At 45.6% G+C, this 22,340-nt stretch overlaps 1 protein-coding gene across 3 annotated transcripts in view; it reads left to right on the top strand.

Moving 5' to 3' along the window:
- The window catches only part of RPIA (ribose 5-phosphate isomerase A), a 134,182-nt gene extending 117,470 nt beyond the window's left edge, over positions 1-16,712 (top strand). For all 3 annotated transcript variants that reach the window (XM_075332642.1, XM_075332621.1, XM_075332619.1), the window contains one exon: positions 16,288-16,712. In XM_075332642.1, coding sequence (XP_075188757.1) covers positions 16,288-16,385 — 98 coding nt within the window. In that variant the 3' untranslated portion in view covers positions 16,386-16,712. The remainder of the gene's footprint in view (positions 1-16,287) is intronic.
- The last annotated feature ends 5,628 nt before the right edge of the window (positions 16,713-22,340 follow it).

Genomic DNA, 22,340 nt, shown 5'->3' with positions numbered 1-22,340 from the left:
GGGCCCCATTGTTTTGTATGTGGGGCTTGTGACTAGGTTGGCCCACGACTTTGTCCAAGTTTTTCACTTTGGCCCTGTGTGCATTTGAGTTTGACGTCCCTGCTCTAATGCATATGTTTAGGAACGTAAAGAACATTATTTGTCATAGAATATTTCCAGAGGATTGATAACTTTGTTCTGTGGCTTTTAGTCCTAGATTAGTGCCATGATATACCGTACCTGAAATCTCGTAGCTTTTTCTTGTACTGTAAAAGCATATTTTAATTTGCATTGAAAAATACAGTTAAAAATAAAAAAATAACGTTGCATGTGAACGTGATGGCAGCAAACTGCTCTATAAGATTATTCTCGTGGTCAGGGCTTGCAGTTTTTCCAAAATCCCACTAGATGGCAGAGTGTTCACTTCTACATCGTACACCGAATAAGGCCAACTCTACATCGGGGACCTAAAATACCAGATCATCTGCAGCATTACAGCACTGCAGAGAGCGGAGGTGCATCAGAAAAATACTGAATAAAAAAAGGAGATGAAAAAAATAACTTTTTTTTTTTTTTTTTTTTAACACTAATTTTTCCAAAAAATGGAAATACTTTATTGATTGTAATAAATAGCACTTTTTGCTTTGTAGCAATCAGTTTTCCCTCATACAGTTCCAAACTTTTTTTAAAAAAAAAAAAAAAATATATATATATATATATATATATTAATTATATATATTTTATTATTATTTTTTTTTTTAATAGAGGTAGTTTTTATCTATCCCTCCATCTACACCATAGATGTCTGAACATTGTCCTGTATTTGCCGCAGATGCTCTGCTCACATGTAACTGCTAGCGGAGGCCTCTGCCTACAGATAATGTTCTCATTTCATTACGACCATGTCTGAATACAGACTGCTGCGAGGGTACGCCCATACAACGTCTTTTAAAATACCGAGCTTTTCAAGACTCCTCAGACTATGCGTTGGTGGTCTTTCTCCCAAAGCTTTTTCGCTGGCGGCTTTTCCGTTTTTTTGTTTATTTATTTTTTTGATCTCATAAACTATAAATTCAGTTCAGTTTTCTAAGCCTTAGAAGTGACCAAAAGAAGATAAAACATTTTGCACAGCAAGTCGTTTTGATTTTGCTGTGCATTCTATTTAATTTTTTCAATGCTTTTTTCAGGCGGGCTGTAGTGTTGAGCGAGTAGTTGACTATTCGTACTCGCTATACTGTTAGCAAGTACTGTCTTCTACTCGCAAATTTGTTACAAATAGCGGGCACAATGTAAGTCAATGGGAAATACTCACTAAGTAGCGAGTTACCTGAAAGCTGTACTTTTCGTGTGAGTAGCAAATATTACGGCTGTCGTGTTACCCGCTACTTAGCGAGTATTTCCTATTGACTTACATTGTGCCCGCTACTTGTAACAAAAATATGTGAGTAGCGGTCAGTACTCGCTAGCAGCAGAGCGAGTGCGAATAGTCAACTACTCGTTCAACACTAGCGAGTTGCAGACAGAATCTATCTGAAAGACTTGTGTGCAATCATCCATAATCAACAATCCATACATTAATCTTATCTTCTGCATCAGATGTGCCAGTATTTAGGATATCTTTGTGCACAACAGGGCAGATTTATGTTGTTTTCCATAGCAACCAATTACAGAATAGCTTTCATTTTTTCAAGTGCTCTTGGAAAATGAAAGCTATGCTGTGATTGGTTGCTATGGGCAACAAAGTTTATTTTTGGTAAATTTACGCCGATGTCCATGTTACACAAAAAAAAAACACACAAAAATAAACCTTTCCTCAGGCAAGCGACCATGATACAGCCGCTGCCATCTAATTGCCCGGAGTACATAATCTGACCAATTTTTTTTACCTCAGTATGGCTACACAAGTAATGGTAGAGGTGTAGCTACGGTAGGTGTCTTTTTGTTTTGTTTTTTTTTTTTTTCTTCTTCAAAAACTGACCTTCCTGTCCCCAGATTGATGTATTTCAGCCCGGCCCCATTCACCTCAAAGAAGATGTGCTGCGATGCCAGACACAACCCTTGCGCAGATGTGGAGGTGACTTGGAAAAAAGCAGACATGTTGTTCTGTGCTTGTACAATACTCCAACCCCTCCAATGTGTGACAGACATTTATGTCACATGTCTGATGGTGGTGTATGTGTAGCACCCCACGGGGCAGGTGTTTTTAACCTACTCGTTGTTGGGCCGGGGGTGCAGATCCTCTGGGTTGTCATGGGGTGGCCTTGCCCTGAGGCATACAGGAAAGAGGATTGGAGGGTAGTAGGGAGGATGGAGGTGGAGGTGGAAGTTGGAGGTTAGGAAAGTCTTTTAGGATCGTGATGCCACCTGTGGTACGTGGTCAGGGATGGGCCGCCGCTGCAGGGTCTGTCACCGGGGCAGATGTCAGGTGCAGCTGGGATAGTATTGCTTCCCACAGGCGGAGCGGGCCCTGGGAGGATGGTAGGGGTGGCAGTAGTCCCCCGTTGGCGCCGCAGCGCTGGGCGTCGGCGCCGGTAAAGGAGAGGCAGAGACTGGGGGGCTGCGGTTCCAGGTCCTTTTAATCACAGGTAGTTCAAGCGCTGCCCCAGAGTACCGATCTCCGCCACGATGGGCTCCAGCCAATCCCATCCATGAAAGGTCAAGTCCGGTGTGGGTCAGCCTGTGAGCCCTTTCCTCTTTTTATGTGCTAAGTATCGGACCTCCGTGGCGTGGAGCACTTGAGAGTCCTGGTGTCAGTAGTGTCCCATTCTGTATGCTGATAGCACTGTTCCGTTATGGGGACGGTCCTCAACCCCGGATCCTATGTGCTATTTGGCTGCAGACTCGTTGGGATGGGTCCGGTGACTGTTCTAGCTGTTCCCCGTGACTTTTGCAGAGTTGGTAGATAAAGTGAAGTGTATCTGCCCTAGGATTCTGTATCCCGACAGTGCCGGTCCTGTGGAAGCAGCCGCCTGCATCTCCCCAGCGACTCTGAACGCCCTGGCCCACAGAGCTGCTCGCGGCACGTTTGCTCTGCTCTATGTCTGAGGCTGTTCTCTCCGTTTGTTGTAGTTGTGTTGTGTTGTGTGTGCTGAGCTGCTTCCCAAACCCACTGCCACCGACTGGTTCACTACTCTCACCAGGTCAACCTGCTCTTCCCACTGTGTGCTACTGACTCCCCCTGGTGGTTGCTTCTCCCTGACCCAGAGTCCCCGGTTCCAGTGGATCGGGGAGCCCCTGGTGCGGTGGCGTCCTGTAAACCCACTGCTGTAGTGACCCCCTACTGTGATCCGACCCTGGCCCGGTCCCTATTGGGGAGGGCAACCCTGTGCTCCAAGGAATGTAGCAACAGATAGAAGATATAAAGGTGTCACTAGATTTGGATTTCAAAGACCCGCATGCCAGTATGCCCCTTTTTTGGGGGGGTTGATCTTACTGACAGATTCCCTGTAAGTAATTACATTACAGTACCATCAAAGTAGATGAAGATCTGCATTGGAAGTTGACCTGCGTTGTGCATTTTAATTTCCGGCACATGTCAATTTTATGCGGCAGATTTCACTCTTTTGTGGAATTGCTCCAGATTCCACTCTATGAAATTTCTCTGCAGATAATCTGCAGCAGATCTGTCCTGTGTGGTCCGTTCTTCTCCTGCCATTACAAGTCATTAATGTGGCCTTGATCAGGAATGGTATACGTGGACCAGGTGCAGTTTTCGTCTTTCACAGCCTCCCTCATGAAACTGTCTGTAGTTTCACTGATTAATACCCGAACTGACTCGCACGTACAGCTCATGGAAACCGTAGTGAAAGCTCCACGTAGGAAACTAAGAGTAATGAAGCACAAACTGTAATGGAAAATTCCAGTACAATATTTGATATTAATCCACATAATTTGGCTTCTGCATTGAAGTTTAAGTTATACCACTGCATGAAGTCCCAAGTACCCGCTGTTCACAGAAGTTAAGGCGTCGATCTGTGACCTGGTGCACATTAATGATGGAATGAATTTTGCGCAAATTTGAAACCTTTTGAAATTTAAATAAATCAAAAGAGGGCCACTTGATGAGTAAAGGCAACAACTCTACAATTGAATATAACCAAGAAAAAAGAGTCTTTCAGTTTGCCAAGTAGCAAATATACCCACACAAGCCATATTATGAAAATATATATAAATATTTATTATAGAGGCTGTAGGGGAAAAACAATACATAGGCATACATATATGAACATAGGACCAAGGGAATTAGTGCTGGAGGGGAAAACCCCACGTGTCCCAAGCATTCATTCAGGAGAACAAGTCTCTACTGAGTAACGGCAGACATACCATAGTAGAGTCATACCAGGCAGGCACAGCTCAAAGAGAGTAGAAATGGCCAAGATGGCACAACCAGTTGTTAGCAAAAAGCCGAGCAAACCTACCAGGAGGATATGACGCCGAGGGCCCGGGTAACACGTGGGGACCAAACGTCCCAACACGTGTTTCGCTCCGTGTGCTTCGTCGGGGGACGATAAAAAATAGTGCAAGATGTGAATCTTATATAGGAGGTCCGGCCCCAATGAACAGACGCCCCCTCATTAAGTTAATCATACAGACCGGGGTATTGCGAGACGCGCCGCCCTGGGTCCTCAGCAGCGGAAGCCGGAGGGAAGAAAACTTCCTGTGACGTCACAGCACTTCCGGAACTCCGCTGCTAAGGACGCCGGCAACGGCCGCGTCAGGAAGTAAAGACCTCCCTCTGACACGTCATCGGGTAAGTCCACCTACCCAGGGGATGACAAACCGTCCATTAGTATATCGGGCAAAGATGCCCACAGTGTGGAACAGAGACGGATGGTCAGTGATAAGAGCGTGTGGCAACAGAGGAAGTCGCAATATACCATGGTTGGATGGATATAGGTGGAATATAAGAAAAGCAAAAGATGCGTTATAGAGACAGGGAGAGAAGAAAAGCCGGCACTTTCACATATTCATAGCCACATACCCAGCAAAAAGACATAGTGTGTGTGATACTACACATACATGCATATACCATAGAAATATATATACGAGGATAAAACGTCACACATATAATACATCTGTGGATGAATAGAGATATATCCATTACATCATTCAAATGGAACATGTAAGTATTTAATTTCTATCCAGCATCAAGAACACCTCCATGTCTCAAGATAACTTGAAAAACGACATCTTCCACCGTAGATATCCAAAGACTGTGGGGCTTTGGACATGATAGGGGTAGGACCAAAAACTAAGGAAAAACAAACAGCACTGTTAAAATTGAGAAACAGAACCACGCCAAGGAACAATCATCCTATTAATACTAATACGAAGTCTAAAACTCATAAAAATGATTACCCAGGGGTGGCAACTACCATCAGAGGACAAAAAATTCTCCAGTCCACACCTCCGGACTACTACAATTGAACCGGAGGAAGTGATGGCAATTGCTAACCAGAACCGGCCAATGAACTACAAAAAAGGAGCAAAAGTGAGACGCTCATTAAGTCCACGTGGGGACATGGTACCGAGGGTAAAAATCCATCGGCACTCTACCTGTGCAAGACGTTTTTTCAAATCTCCACCACGGATACCAAGATGCACCCGGTCAATCCCACGAACCTTCAGGGAGATTGGATCACAATTGTGAACCTCCCTGAAGTGACGGGGGATCGTCTTAAGGGTCTCCGGGTTAGTAACCTCTTTGGCGGCCAAAATATCACGTACATGTTCTCTCGTACGGATACGAAGTTCCCGAGAGGTTAATCCGACGTAAATTTTGTCACATCCACATGTGGCGTAATATATTACGCCAGATGTGTTGCAAGAAATATAGACTCGGATCGAGTACTCTCTCAGGCCATCAGCAGAGCAAAAAGTGGTGGCCCTAACAATGTTCTTACATCCCCTACAGCTACCACATGGGTAGCAGCCAACTCGTTGTGGGCCACATCCGAAAAGAGGTGGAGTCTTCGCCACATAGTGGCTATGCACCAACAAATCTTTAAGACTCCTACCTCTTCTCGCTGTCATCATGGGGTGATCGGGCAAGTACCCCTCAAGAGAGGGTTCTGTTTGCAAAATTGCCCAATGCTTATTAAGCACCCCCCTTATCTGCTCCCACTGCCGGCAGTAGGTGGAGATAAACCTGGCCACATAACCAGATGGCTGCACTGTAGAGGCTCTTCCTGACAGTATATGGTCGCGATTAGAGGACTTAGCCCTCTGGTACCCACGTTTGATGGATCTGTTGCTATATCCCCTGCTTATAAATCTCTCCCTCATATCACTGGATTCAGTCTCGAAGGTATTACCCGAGGAACATAATCTACGCAGCCGCAAAAATTGGCCAGTAGGGATGGCATCCACCGTTGACCTAGGGTGACCTGAAGTGGCATGGAGGAGGGAATTAACCGCGGTGGACTTACGGAAGATGGTAGTAGACACTGCTCCGCCCAGCTCTATGGATATCTTGATGTCTAGGAAATCAATGGATCTCTGCCCGATCTGGTAAGTCAAAAAGATGTTCCGGTCGTTGGAGTTGAGCCGACGCACAAAGTCCTCCAGTTCAGGGCCGGTTCCGCCCCAGACGACAAGAATGTCGTCTATATAGCGGAGCCAGCACTGCGCATGGGAGCTCGCCGGCACGCCGCCCCCGAAAACCTCCCTCTCCCAATAGCCGAGAAAGAGGTTTGCGTAGGACGGCGCGCAAGCCGCCCCCATCGCAGTGCCGCGCCGCTGGAGGAAGAACCGGTCCCGAAAAACGAAGAAGTTGTGCGTCAACACAAACTCCAACAACTCCATGATCAGACCGGACAGAGATTGATCCAAATTGCTGGAATCCAAAAAGAACTGGGCGGCCACAAGTCCATCGCGGTGATCAATGCTGGAATAGAGGGCCTCGACGTCCATGGTCACCAGTGATACCCCCTCCTCCAAAGTCAGACCCTCTAGCCTCCTAAGAACGTCTGAAGTGTCTCTGACATGGGAGGGCAATGTCTCCACAAGTGGGTGCAAGTAATGTTCAATGAATTTGCAAGTGACATCACAAAGCCCCCCCATGCCAGAGACAATAGGACGTCCGGGAGGCACTTTCGGGTTTTTATGGATCTTAGGGAGGAGGTAAAATGTTGGGACCACTGGAGTTTTGACTAAGAGGCCCTCATAAATTTTCTTAGGGATAATTCCCTCCTCAAAAGCCCGCAACAGAATCGCCTCCAGGTCATTGGTGTAGCCACGTACAGGATTATAGGGGAGAGATTCATAAGCATCCCGGTCTCTTAGTTGACGCCATGCCTCCCTTTCGTATAGCTCCACCGGCCATATTACCACATTACCGCCTTTATCGGCGGGTTTGACAACCACATCCTCCAGAGACTGAAGTTCTCTGAGTGCGGATTGTTGCTGTTTTGTCAAGTTGTTATTGCCGCCCTTAAAAGAGATGCGTCGTATGTCCCTCGTAACCAGATCCCCAAAGATTTGAATCGGGGGACATAGTGACAAAGGCGGGAATGTGGTGGATCTAGGTATGGTGTGTTGTGGAAAATTACCTGGTGGGTGGTGGGTGGACTCCGCCTCCAGCTCCTCCAGGGTGGCAATAGCCTCCTCTTCAAGAGTGGACCATGAGGATTCATCTGAGGTTTTTCTATGATGCAATTTATGTAGCACCAATTTCCGTAGAAATAGGTGAAGGTCTTTAATCACTACAAAAAGATTGAAATTAGCCTCTGGCACAAATGAAAGTCCTAATTTCAGGACTTCAATCTGAGAGGGAGTGAGGACATGTTTAGAAAGATTTATTACCTCTAGATGCTGATCCATCCCTTTCTTCTGAGCTGGAGGAAGAGTCCCACGTCCACCACCCAAAACAGGACCTTGTCTATTACGGACATTGGTAGCTCTCGTGTTGGGTCTCATGCTCCGTACTTTATCCGAAGTAGACTCGTCATCCAATGAGGAGAGTGATGACGCTGATACTGACGTCATGGAGACGTGATGTTTCTTTCTAGGCTGTGACACCCCTCTCCACCGAAATACTTGACCGTTCTTATAATCCATAACATCCCGTTGATACTTTTTTGTTTTGGTGTTTAGGATTTCTTTCTCCCATTTGGAGAACTCCTTATCCAAGGATTCATGGTATTTGGACAACTCCTCAGGGGACAGCTCCGAGGAAAGGAGGGCCTGGGTCTCCCCAATCTCCGTCTCTAACTCACAGATCGATTTCTCATTCAGTTCTATGAGTAGCCGCATAAAGACCTTAGAACAGCCTGCCGCGGCTTCCTCCCATTGAGTTTTTATACTTTCATCAGAGACGGTAAAGGAGGGAAAGACCCTGACCCTCAATCCCCTCGGAACCAGCCCCCTGTCCAAATACCTCTTCATAAAGGCCACATTCCACCACAAACGTGTTTTTCTATTGAGCATAGACTTCAAATTATTCATATGTTCCAAGGCAGTTCTGGAACTCAAAGATGGTAAATCATCCCCGCCAACTTCAAACACCCGGTCCAATTGTGTCTCCCACGCTTTTTCGCGGGCTTTCAGATCCATGGGACCCTGAGAAGAATCTGTGAAACCACAGTAAACACTGAAATAAATCAAAAGAGGGCCACTTGATGAGTAAAGGCAACAACTCTACAATTGAATATAACCAAGAAAAAAGAGTCTTTCAGTTTGCCAAGTAGCAAATATACCCACACAAGCCATATTATGAAAATATATATAAATATTTATTATAGAGGCTGTAGGGGAAAAACAATACATAGGCATACATATATGAACATAGGACCAAGGGAATTAGTGCTGGAGGGGAAAACCCCACGTGTCCCAAGCATTCATTCAGGAGAACAAGTCTCTACTGAGTAACGGCAGACATACCATAGTAGAGTCATACCAGGCAGGCACAGCTCAAAGAGAGTAGAAATGGCCAAGATGGCACAACCAGTTGTTAGCAAAAAGCCGAGCAAACCTACCAGGAGGATATGACGCCGAGGGCCCGGGTAACACGTGGGGACCAAACGTCCCAACACGTGTTTCGCTCCGTGTGCTTCGTCGGGGGACGATAAAAAATAGTGCAAGATGTGAATCTTATATAGGAGGTCCGGCCCCAATGAACAGACGCCCCCTCATTAAGTTAATCATACAGACCGGGGTATTGCGAGACGCGCCGCCCTGGGTCCTCAGCAGCGGAAGCCGGAGGGAAGAAAACTTCCTGTGACGTCACAGCACTTCCGGAACTCCGCTGCTAAGGACGCCGGCAACGGCCGCGTCAGGAAGTAAAGACCTCCCTCTGACACGTCATCGGGTAAGTCCACCTACCCAGGGGATGACAAACCGTCCATTAGTATATCGGGCAAAGATGCCCACAGTGTGGAACAGAGACGGATGGTCAGTGATAAGAGCGTGTGGCAACAGAGGAAGTCGCAATATACCATGGTTGGATGGATATAGGTGGAATATAAGAAAAGCAAAAGATGCGTTATAGAGACAGGGAGAGAAGAAAAGCCGGCACTTTCACATATTCATAGCCACATACCCAGCAAAAAGACATAGTGTGTGTGATACTACACATACATGCATATACCATAGAAATATATATACGAGGATAAAACGTCACACATATAATACATCTGTGGATGAATAGAGATATATCCATTACATCATTCAAATGGAACATGTAAGTATTTAATTTCTATCCAGCATCAAGAACACCTCCATGTCTCAAGATAACTTGAAAAACGACATCTTCCACCGTAGATATCCAAAGACTGTGGGGCTTATCCTAAGATAAGATATCCTAAGCCCCACAGTCTTTGGATATCTACGGTGGAAGATGTCGTTTTTCAAGTTATCTTGAGACATGGAGGTGTTCTTGATGCTGGATAGAAATTAAATACTTACATGTTCCATTTGAATGATGTAATGGATATATCTCTATTCATCCACAGATGTATTATATGTGTGACGTTTTATCCTCGTATATATATTTCTATGGTATATGCATGTATGTGTAGTATCACACACACTATGTCTTTTTGCTGGGTATGTGGCTATGAATATGTGAAAGTGCCGGCTTTTCTTCTCTCCCTGTCTCTATAACGCATCTTTTGCTTTTCTTATATTCCACCTATATCCATCCAACCATGGTATATTGCGACTTCCTCTGTTGCCACACGCTCTTATCACTGACCATCCGTCTCTGTTCCACACTGTGGGCATCTTTGCCCGATATACTAATGGACGGTTTGTCATCCCCTGGGTAGGTGGACTTACCCGATGACGTGTCAGAGGGAGGTCTTTACTTCCTGACGCGGCCGTTGCCGGCGTCCTTAGCAGCGGAGTTCCGGAAGTGCTGTGACGTCACAGGAAGTTTTCTTCCCTCCGGCTTCCGCTGCTGAGGACCCAGGGCGGCGCGTCTCGCAATACCCCGGTCTGTATGATTAACTTAATGAGGGGGCGTCTGTTCATTGGGGCCGGACCTCCTATATAAGATTCACATCTTGCACTATTTTTTATCGTCCCCCGACGAAGCACACGGAGCGAAACACGTGTTGGGACGTTTGGTCCCCACGTGTTACCCGGGCCCTCGGCGTCATATCCTCCTGGTAGGTTTGCTCGGCTTTTTGCTAACAACTGGTTGTGCCATCTTGGCCATTTCTACTCTCTTTGAGCTGTGCCTGCCTGGTATGACTCTACTATGGTATGTCTGCCGTTACTCAGTAGAGACTTGTTCTCCTGAATGAATGCTTGGGACACGTGGGGTTTTCCCCTCCAGCACTAATTCCCTTGGTCCTATGTTCATATATGTATGCCTATGTATTGTTTTTCCCCTACAGCCTCTATAATAAATATTTATATATATTTTCATAATATGGCTTGTGTGGGTATATTTGCTACTTGGCAAACTGAAAGACTCTTTTTTCTTTTGAAATTTAAGTACACTTCCTAATGTACTGCAAGTGGAAGAAAAGCCATTCCGGCAGCTAAACAGGAAAGGGTTCTTTACAGTTAGAGCAGTCAGACTGTGGAATGCCGACCACAAGAGGTAGTAATGGCAGATACTATAACAGCTTTTAAAAAAGGGCTGGATGATTTCCTCAGTACACACAACATTGTTGGTTATAAATGACTTGGGGACAAAATGTAGAACTGGTGGAGGAAGGTTGAACTGGATGGACCTAGGGCTTTTTTCAACCTTAGTAACTATGTAAAGTAATGCACCTAGGACGGAGTAATCCTATAGCTGCGTATACGTTAAATGGAAGTAAACTCGGGACTACAGAACAGGAGAAGGACTTGGGTATTCTCATTACAAATAAGCTGAGCAGCAGCACTCAATGTCAGGCAGCAGCTTCAAAAGCAAACAAGATTCTAGGGTGTATAAAAAGAGATTAGATCCCGTGATCCCAACGTATTGTTACCCCTCTATAAATCACTTGTAAGGCCACATCTGGAATATGGGATCCAGTTTTGGCCTCCACGTTTTAGAAAAGAACATTCAGAAGTTAGTCTAGTTAGCCGCCCTTGAACTGACTCTACTACAAGGAATGGAGACCACCCGTATAATGAGAGGTTGAAAAGTTAGATATGTTTATGTGTCGCCCTGGGCAAGCCAGGGGACACAGGTCACACACCACCACACCCCACATTCCAGGTAGGCACATCTGCTAACCAGAAATCCTTGTTGCCTTCCTCCAGGAGTCTGTTGATGCACACCAGGGGGTGGGCCAGGTGGTTGGCTCCGCCCACCAAGGAGCTCACAACTCTGGAGGCAGGAAGTTACCAGGCAGAAAGCTCAGGGAGGAGGAGGTGGAAGGAGTGAGAAGGCCCAGGCAGGGCAAGTGTGAGGAGCAAAAGTAAGAGTAAACAACAAGAAGTGAAAGTGAAGGAAAGAGAGGAGTAAAGGAGGAAAGCAAGTGAGGTGACAAGAAGGAAGAGAAGCCTGAGAGCCCAGCTGTGTGTAGGGCTAGAACAGCAAGGTCAGCGACGGCGGTGACTGTCCGGAGGGGGACCGTTTGGAAGTTCCTGGAAGGACCCCGTTGGCTGTGTGCCCGGTGGTCTGGAGCAGTGTTCCGAAAGACAGTCAGCACCAGGGCAGGGGCCTCTCGGACCCCGGCAAGGCTAGGAGTCGCCAAATTTGCCGAATCCGTCAGTGACGGGGACGCAGATTCCCCCAACAACCAAGTCCCGATTGAAGGCAACAGTCCAACCTGTACAACAGAGGCACCGCCACCGCCAGGGCACCAGTCTCTGAGGGCCAGCGCCTGCGGGCAAAGTGTAGTGCTCCTCCGGCCCAGCTTGAAGCCGGGGAGCGGGTTACCGGTGGGGACCCATCGCAACCATCCGTACATACAGGTGCAAGGAAGAGGGACATCACCGTCACCTACCGGGGAAGCAAAGCAGCCGTCTGTGGGACCGTCCTACCGGCCGTTGGTTTACCGTACAAACTGTGTCCGTGTCTCAGGCTGAGTGAGTACCACAGTGCCGCAAGGCACAGCGCTGCCCCCGCGTCCCTGCGCCCACCAGGCCCTGCACCTCACAAGCCATCACCGGGCCCCGGGATCACCAACCCCTACCCACGGAGGGGCAACACAACACCTGGCTGCTCCCCATCACCATCCCCGGGACCCCCGCATTGAGCAGCGGTGGTGCTACACATCACCACAACCGTGGGTGGCGTCACGGACATTATCCCAACACCCCAAACAACCCCCTTTCACTCACGGGCGAGGAGTGCCGCTCGAGGAAACCCCCGGGATCCGGCCCACGGCTCGAGCCACCACTGAGCAGCCGGACCCGAGCAGAAGGGGTGAGCGCGGTGTGCTGACACCCTCCTCCCCGCCCGCGACATTCAGCTTAGAAAAAAGACGTCTGAGCAGATTTCATTTATATGTACAAATACATGTGTGATCAATATAAAGGACTGGCACATGACTTATTTCTTCCAAAGACAATACTAAGGACCAGGGGGCATTCACTGCGAGTGGAAGAAAAGCGATTCCCACAGCTAAATAGGAAAGGGTTCTTTACAGTTAGAGCAGTCACACTGTGGAATGCCCTACCACAAGAGGTAGTAATGGCAGATACTAGAACAGCTTTTTAAAAAAAGGGCTGGATGATTTCCTCAGTACACACAACATTGTCTGCTATAAATGATTTACTACCAAAATGTATAATTGGTGAAGGAAGGTTGGACCTAGGTCTTTTTCAACCTATGTAACTATGTAATGTTAGAGCGGGAGTCGAATGTGTCAAATGTCTCATGGAAATGTACAATTCTGACTTCTTATTCATGTTGAAAATGGTTGCAACATATATTTACTGTGCCTTGCAAAAGTATTCACACCCTGTGAATTTAATCATATCTTTTCACTCTCCACCCACAAAAGTAAATATATTTTATGTGATATACCAACACAAATTGGCAAGTATTTGTGAAGTGTAAAGGAAATGATACAGGGTTTTTTTTTTTACATTATTTTAATATTATAAATCTAAAAATTGTGACATTCATTTGTATTCAGTCCCCTGTAGTCTGATACCCCTATATAAAAACCTAAGTGACCAATTGCTTCCAGGAATCACATAATTAGTACATTTAGTCCACCTGTGTGTAATTTGAGTAGCTGTGCTGTGATGGCCACAGAGGTTTGTGAGAACATTAGGGATCAAACAATATTGTGAAAACCAAGGAACACACCAGACAGGTCAGGGATAACATTGTGGAGGCGTAAAGCAGGGTTAGATTATTTAACAAAAAAAAATGCTCAAGCTCTGAAGATCTCACAGAGCACTGTTCAATCCATCATCTATCCAAAAAGGTAAGTAGTATGGCAAAACTGCAAACCTTCCAAGACATGGCCGTCCACCTAAACTGACATCCCAAGGAGGGCACTAATTAGAGGAGCAGCCGAGAGACCCTTGTTTACCCTGGAGGAGATGCAGAAATTCACAGCTCAGGAGGGGGAATCTTTCCACTGGACAACTATTAGTTGTGTACTCTGCAAATAAGGCCCTTTGTGGAAGAGTGACAAGAAGCCATAAGATGTCCCATTTGCAGCTTGAAAAAAGCCATATAGGGGACACTGTGAGCAAGTGGAAGAAGGTGCAATGCTCCGATAAGACCAATGTAGAACTTTTTGGACTAAATGCAAAATATTGCGTGGCAGGAAGCTAACACTGCACATCACCCTGAAAATACCATCCCCACCATCCCACACGGTGGAGGCAGCATCATGCTGTGGGGAGGCTTTTCTTCAGCAAGGACGGAGAAAGCTGGTCAGAGTTGATAGGAAAATGAATGATGCTAAATTGCTAAATACAGGGCAATCCAGGAGGAAAACCTGTTAGAAGCTGCAAAAGACCTGAGACTGGGGCGTAGATTCACCTTTCAACATCCTGCCAGAGCTACAATGGATGGTTTGGATAGAAGCATATTCATATGTGTAAATAGCCCAGTCACAGTCCAGATCTAAATCTCATTGAGAATCGGTGACAAGACTTGAAATTTGCCGTTCAGACGTCTTCATACAATCTCAGTGAGCTAGTGTATGAAAAAGAATGGTAAACGTCTAGCTGTGAAGGTGGTAGAGACGGACCACCTTTCGCCGCAATAACTACTGCAAGTTTTTTGGGGTCTAACATAGTATTAACTCATGGGTTGGTAGAATTCATATGCACATCCACAATTTTCAGTGTTTTATTTACGGATTAGAAGGGGTCATGATGATACATTCACGGTGGCGCAGCTTAGTACATTGTATAGAGGCTGTGAATAGTACTCTCACCCTTATTCACTCTGGAGCTTGCAGTACAATTCCCAGCCATTACACAACATCTAGTATGCTGCTTCCTTTCACATGTCTTATCGTGGGGGAGCTGTTAGCTGGATGTCCATTGATCTAAAAGCCTAAGGGGTACTTTGCACGCTGCAACATCACTAGCCGATGCTGAGTGCGATAGTCCCCGCCCCCATCGCACATGCGATATCTTGTGATAGCTGCCGTAGTGAACATTATCGCTATGGAAGCTTCACACGCACTTACCTGCCCTGCGACGTCGCTCTGGCCGGCGAACCGCCTCCTTCCTAAGGGGGCGGTTCTTGCGGCGTCACAAAGACGTCACACTGCAGGCGGCCAATAGAAGCGGAGAGGCGGAGATGAGCGGAACGTAAACATCCCGCCCACCTCCTTCCTTCCGCATAGCCGCTGAAGGCAGGTAAGGAAATGTTCCTCGCTCCTGCGGCTTCACACACAGCGATGTGTGCTGCCGCAGGAACGAGGAACAACATCGTAACAGCGGTCGTCCCGACATTATGGAAATGTCCGACGCTACACAGATCGCCGATTTACGACGCTTTTACGATCGTTTATCGGCGCATCTAGGCTTTACATGTTGCGACATCGTTACTGGCGCCGGATGTGCGTCACTTTCGATTTGACCCCGACGATATCGCAGTAGCGTGCAAAGTACCCCTAAGAATCGGTCATTCTTAGTAGAGTGAATCTGTTGGTAACGTGTGCCCTAGGCAAATGGAGGAAATGCATGAGGAACCAGGGTAAAACTTATCCAAGATACCTATTTTGTCACTACCTGGTGCTGCTTTGATTAGAAATCAGTCTTATTCATAAGCAAATTAGTTTTGCAAGTGCACTGGTGGGCGTGTCTGTGCACTGGTGGGCGTGTCTGTGCACTGGTGGGCGTGTCTGTGCACTTGCAGTCCTCAGCTCCTCTTTGCTGCTCACTAGTAGCGCAACCCTTGCTTCTTGAATGACTGTGTGGACAGACGTTCTGCGGATATTGTCACCTCTTTTCTCCGCTCCATCCTCAATCCCTTTTAACGCCTGCATTTATGCTTTAAAGTCCATCTTTCTGTGCTGAAAAGATTTCTCTACTTGAACTGTTATTTTTTGTCTTGCTAAATGCGCAATTTATAACTTCATGCAGGCACCACTAGGGGGAGCTCGGCACTCACTGTGCAATATATGGATTTATATCACTACTATTCACCTCCAGGACACATAGAAACTTGTAGATATTGAACTCCCCCTAGCTGCAGGTTGCTGCTATGACATTGGTTTTCAGGAGTGCACCCAATCCTACTTCTGGTACTATAGCTCGGTGCTTTTACTTCTATGGTAGAGAGAAAGCTCTGCGGGTAAATTTTTACAATGTGTGACCATTATCAGAATGTTGTAGTTGTTGGGTTTTGTAGTTGGGTTTGGTTTTTAAGGTTTTGCTTTTGTTTTGTTTTTTAACCTACTGACCCGCCTTTTTTTTTTTTTTTTTTTTTTTTTTTTTTTGCAGGTGTGGTGGATACCGGGCTCTTCATAAATATGGCGGAAAGAGTCTACTTTGGCATGGAGGACGGGACCGTGTCTATTCGCGACAAACCTGTACATTAGCCACTAAATGCGCCTCTTGTGCCTTACCCATAGCCAATCATTTCAATGCCAACTCTACTATTTTTGTGTTTTTCCAGTGTAATCTACAGTTTTACATGTCACATTTTGCCTTGTTTTTCCTTGGTACATATATAATGTTTTATATAAGGGATTGAAGCGGTACCAAACCACATTATAACCTGTGCCATATATATGGAAACTCGCCCGTGATGACGGCCATTGTATGAGCGAAAGACAAGAAGGTTAGGACCCTGCTTCATTTTTTTAGGTGCTCAGGAGGAAAACAATAAATGCCAAGAAGAGAACTCCGGCACACTACCCCAATAATTGAAAAAAACAGAATTTCTGAATCAAAAGGTTTTTTCATTACATCAAAAAGTCCAAACAGAAAAAGTCCACACTGAAACGTTTCGACCAATAAGGTCTTCATCAAAGGACTCTCTGTACGTGACGGGAGGGGGGTTGCGTAGCTAGTTAGCATGCCGGAGTCTCGTTCGTTATCGGAATTAACCAGACAAATCGCTCCACCAACAGTGCATGGCCGTTCTTAGTTGGTGGAGCGATCTGTCTGGTTAATTCCGATAACGAACGAGACTCCGGCATGCTAACTAGCTACGCGACCGCCCCCCGCGCCCGTCACCACAGAGTCCTTTGATGAAGACCTTATTGGTCGAAACGTTTCAGTGTGGACTTTTTCTGTTTGGACTTTTTCATGTAATGAAAAAACCTTTTGATTCAGAAATTCTGTTTTTTCAATTATTGGGGTAGTGTGCCGGAGTTCTCTTCATTGTATGAGCGAAACACCGGGGATGCAGAGAATCATTGAACCACAGGCCAGTGACATTATTGAGGTACTTATGCCATTGCTTGCTGGTTAGTTGATGGACTGCATCCTCATGAATTTTGGATTAGCCCCACTAATGCCCTGCAAACAAATTCTCAAACCAATGACTGCACTGTATTTGGTTATCATACCGTCGCTCTTTTACAGGAACACCACTTTCAGAATAATTTACAGGTCAACTCTACGCAGCTCATAGAGAAATGTTGCAAATCCTTTTTTATTCTTTTACCTCTTGTATTTTGTATTTTTTGCATTTTGAGTTCATAGATTTTTCACTTTTCCAGCATTTTGGTGAATCTGTTTCTATGCAAACTGATATATTTTTTTTTTTGGCCGTATTTTGCCTTATTTATTCAGCAGTAGCCAATCTGAGAAAAGGAACTTTAATTCTATCTTTGAGATTTCTGGCAATTAGTCAGCGAGGGTCCACTGGACGTTGCATTGCCGGGAACGTATCCTGGCCTTGCAATGGTAATTTTTCCACCACTCCTCCCCTTTCAACATGACTGATGCATCTGTTGTTCCACTGCTTCTGTGTCCTGCGTTCCAGAGTTTGTCCTTGTGCATTGATTCGTCCTGCTATGGTTTGCAGCCTTCGTGATCTCCTATGCATGCGCTGCCTCTTGAACGCACGGCACAGGCGCAGGATTTCAGTGCCAATTCAAGGAGAATACAAAACCCTGGAGTTAAACCGTGGCTGCTGTGATCTTTGTGATTAAAGGGCCAGATTATCTGGAAAAGATGCAGGATACCAGTGAAGCATGCTTGCCTTGCCGTCATAGCAAAAGTGGAGTCAGAACCACACAAGTGATTTTGTATAGTGCCTCCATCATACAGTGTGTCCACCCATATCTTGTCCACCGCCATTAACTTGAGAACGGCGGCAGCTATAGGCTTAGAAGTGGTGTCTAGGTATAGTAAAGTATCCATGCGCTACGCAACGAAACCACCTATAGCGCCACCTGGTGGAAAACAACGGAGTTAGCATTTTTATCTTGAAAACGGAACGAGATAGAGAAAAAAAGTGAATTACAAAGTTGTAGGGCATCATCTCTTCAATACGAATCGACACCTTGCATACAGAAATGCTATGATATGAAACTCATGACCCCCCCCCAAAAAAATTGAATGCTGGTCACGCATATGGCGCTCATTTAACTTTGATGCTCAAAGCGGCCACTGTCAGCTGCAATGCACATCTGGGCTCTGCACAGCATACTGTATCTTGCTGCACGTTGCGCAATATGGTAGGTGACACATTTGCACAAGCATCTGTGATACGTCGTCGTAGGTCCTGCAATGTTGGTGGAGGGGTTGCATACACCTGCTGTTTGATGTGACCTCACAGAAAGAAGTCCAATGGGGTCCAGTCAGGTGAGCGTGGAGGCCACACCACACAGACACCATACCCAATGACTTGTAGGAAGGTCTTCATGAGGTATCGCTTCACGTCTGCAGCCTTGTGAGGTTTACACGTTCTAATCATAGCATTTCTGTATGCATGGTGTCGATTCGTATTGAATTGATGATGCCCTACAACCTTGTAATTCACTTTTTTCTCTATCTCGTTCCATTTTTTAGATAAAAATGCTAACTCCGTTGCTTTCCACCAGGTGGCGCTATAGGTGGTTTCATTGCATAGCGCATGGCTACTCTCCTATACCTAGACACCACTTCTATGCCTATAGCTGCCGCCGTTCTCAAATTAATGGCGGTGGACAGGATATGGGTGGACACACTGTATATCCTGACTTTCTGCAAGAAAAAAAATGGAAATTTGTATTTTTCCACTGTCCCTCTATGTCCCACAATGGATAAAATCAGCAGGTTTCTTAAAGTGGACACATCCCATGGACCACTATGGTAATTTTTCTATTACTGTCCTGACTGCTGTTGCCGTTGAACTGTGTTTTGGTTAGTGATGCCCTCCAGAGCCATACTGTGCCCACACACCACCTCCCTATCCCCCTACATCCGTTGATATGCTGTAAACACACAAACTGGATTAACTTTCTCCATATGGGGCCATATAACACTGAATATACAGTATGTTGCTGCTATAATGGAATCTGGAGATGGTGCAGTAGTGAAAACTTGGAAGCACAATTCTGAATATTTGTACCAATGTAATGATTAATGTAAGCCATATTCACAAATAAAAAGGTATGAAATGTTACTCAATGCTTCTTCTTCTTTGTTTTATTAGCCTTTTTTAAAGTGGTTTTTCACTACGTCTACATTGTTGGCCTATCTGTAGGATAGGTCATCAATGTCTGATCGGCTGGGGTCCGACACCTGGCGCCTTCGTCAATCAAGTGTTCTCAGCTGTCGCCGGTGGCAGCACGTTGCCAGAAATTATCAGTTCTGGAGCTGCCCGACTGCTGATAGCTGCTGGGAAATGCACATCCGCCTCCCGTTTAAATCATTAGTAGGCGAATGTGCAGTGCCCGGCCACTATCAGCAGACGAGGCAGCTCTATTATTATTATTTATTTATTATTATTATTATTATTATTATTATTATTATTATTATTCATACGATATCTATAATAAATAATTTAATAATATACTAATATAATTTAAAAATAATATAATAATAAATATAAATAATATATATCTCTAACTGAGCATTTCCTGCTGCGGCCACCAGCATCGGGAAAAGCTGATCAGTGGGTGAAATATTAAAACTATTGATGCCATCAGTCTATGCATCAAAATGTGTGAGAATACATGTGTATATAATTTATATACATGTGTTAACTAACTTTTTTCTTTTTTTTTCATGGGGCAGCACTGAAGATCTGACCCTGTGATACAATGTACAGTGTCAGTGTGCAGCTTGTATAAAGGCTCCTTTTACACCTTACAATTTCCTATGTGATCTCGTATGCGATCGCACCCGCCCCCAACGTATATGCGGCACGGTCAATTTGTTGCCCGTGTCGCACAAACGAGTAAACCCCGTCACACGTACTTATCTTCCATACGACCTTGCTGTGGGCGGCGAACATCCACTTCCTGGAGTGGGAGACGCGTTTGGCGTCACAGCGACGTCACACAGCGGCCGGCCAATAGAAGCGGAGGGGCGGACATGAGCGAGACGTAAACATCCCACCCACCTCCTTCCTTCAGCATTGCCGGCAGGACGCAGGTAAGCGGTGTTCATCGTTCCCGGAGTGTCACACACTGCGATGTGTGCTGCCTCGGGAACATTGAACAACCGGACGTTCAATTTTTAGAAAATGAGCGACGTGTATGCGATCAATGGTTTTTCGTACAATCGCACGTAGGTTTTACGCGCTACAACAACACTAACTATGCCGGATGTGCGTCACTTACGATGTGACCCCACCGACACATCGTTAGATAAATTGTAGCGTGCAAAGCCCGCTTAACAGTGTAAATTTGGTGTCCTATAAATAACTCAACACAGCCATTAATGTATACAACAAGAGTGAGTACACCCCACATGAAAATGGCCAAATTGTGCCCAATTAGCCATGATTCCCTCCCTGGTGTCATGTGACTAATTAGTGTAGTAACATCTCACGTGTGATTGGGAGCAGGGGTGTTACATTTGCTGTTATCACTCACATACTCCTCATACTGGTCACTGGAAGGTCAACATGGCGCCTCATGGCAAAAAAATTCTGAGGCTCTGAAAAAAAAGAATTGTTGCTCTACATAAAGATGGCCGATGCTATAAGAAGTTTGCCGACACCCTGAACCTGAGCTGCAGCACGGTGGCCGAGACCATACAGCGGTTTAACAAGACAGCATCCACTCAGAACAGGCCTCACCATGGTCGACTAAAAAAGCTGAGTGCACGAGCTCAGCGTCCTAGCCAGAGGTTGTCTTTTCAGAATAGACGTATGAGTGCTGCCAGCATTGCTGCAGAGGTTAGAGAGGTTGGGGGGGTCTGCCTGTCAGTGCTCAGACCATACACCACATACTGCATCAATTTGGTCTGCTTAGCTGTCATCCAAGAAAGAGGCCTCTTCTAAAGATGATACACAAGAAGCATGTAAACAGTTTGCTGAAGACAAGCAGACTAAGGACATGGATTACTGGAACCAACCTGTGGTCTGATGAGACCCAGGTAAATTTGGTTCAGATGTCAAGCATGTGTGATGGCAACCAGGTTAAGAGGACAAAGACAAGTGTGTCCTGCCTACAATCAGGCATGGTGGTGTGAGAGTCATGGTTTGTGGCTGCATGAGTGCTGCCAGCTGTGGGGAGCTACTGTTCATTAAGATTAAGGGAACCATCAATACCAACATATACTGTGGCATACTGAAGCAGAGCATGGTGCCCTCTCTTCATATTCCAACATAATGACCCCAAACACTCCTCCAAGACCACCACTGCCTTACTAAAGAAGCGGAGGTTAAAGGTGCAGGACTGTCTAAGTATCTCCAGACCTTAACACTATGGACCATCTATGGGGCCTCAAATGGAAGGTGGAGCAGCGCAAGGTCTCTAACATCCACCAGCTCTGTGATGTCGTCATGGAGAATGGAAAAAGGATCCAGTGGCTCCTGTGAAGTGCTAGTGACCTCCATACCCAACAGAGTTAAGGCAGTCCTTGAAAATAATGGTGGCCACACAAAATATTCACACTTTGGGCACAATTTGGACATTTTCACTTTTGTTGCCAGCGGCTTAGACATCAATGGCCGTGTGTTGTGTTATTGAGAGACCACCAAATTTACACTATTATACGAGTTGCACACTGACACTGTACAGGATCTTCAATGGTGTCCCATGAAAAGATATAAAATATTTACAAAAATGTGAGGGGTGTACTCACTTTTCTGATATACTGTACTTGCTGTATGTGTGTGTGTGTGTGTGTGTGTGTGTATATATATATGTATATATATATATATATATATATATATATATATAATATATATTGTAATTTTTTAATATCTTTAATGACCTTTTTTTTTAAGAATTTTGTAATTTTTCAAGCACAAAAAAAATTCCCAGTACTTTTTGTCTTTTTTGTGGGGTGCAACAAAGCGTTGCCTGTGCTCATCGGAGCGTCTGACACGCACCTGCCTGTTTCACTTCTCTTATGCAAATTTCTCAATATCAGAAAGCCATGTG

This window comes from Anomaloglossus baeobatrachus, chromosome 1 (genome assembly GCF_048569485.1).
Source record: "Anomaloglossus baeobatrachus isolate aAnoBae1 chromosome 1, aAnoBae1.hap1, whole genome shotgun sequence".
In the NCBI taxonomy this organism is placed as follows: domain Eukaryota; kingdom Metazoa; phylum Chordata; class Amphibia; order Anura; family Aromobatidae; genus Anomaloglossus; species Anomaloglossus baeobatrachus.
The sequence above is the reverse complement of the archived record's forward strand: the minus strand, read 5'-3'. Positions and strand labels throughout refer to the sequence as shown.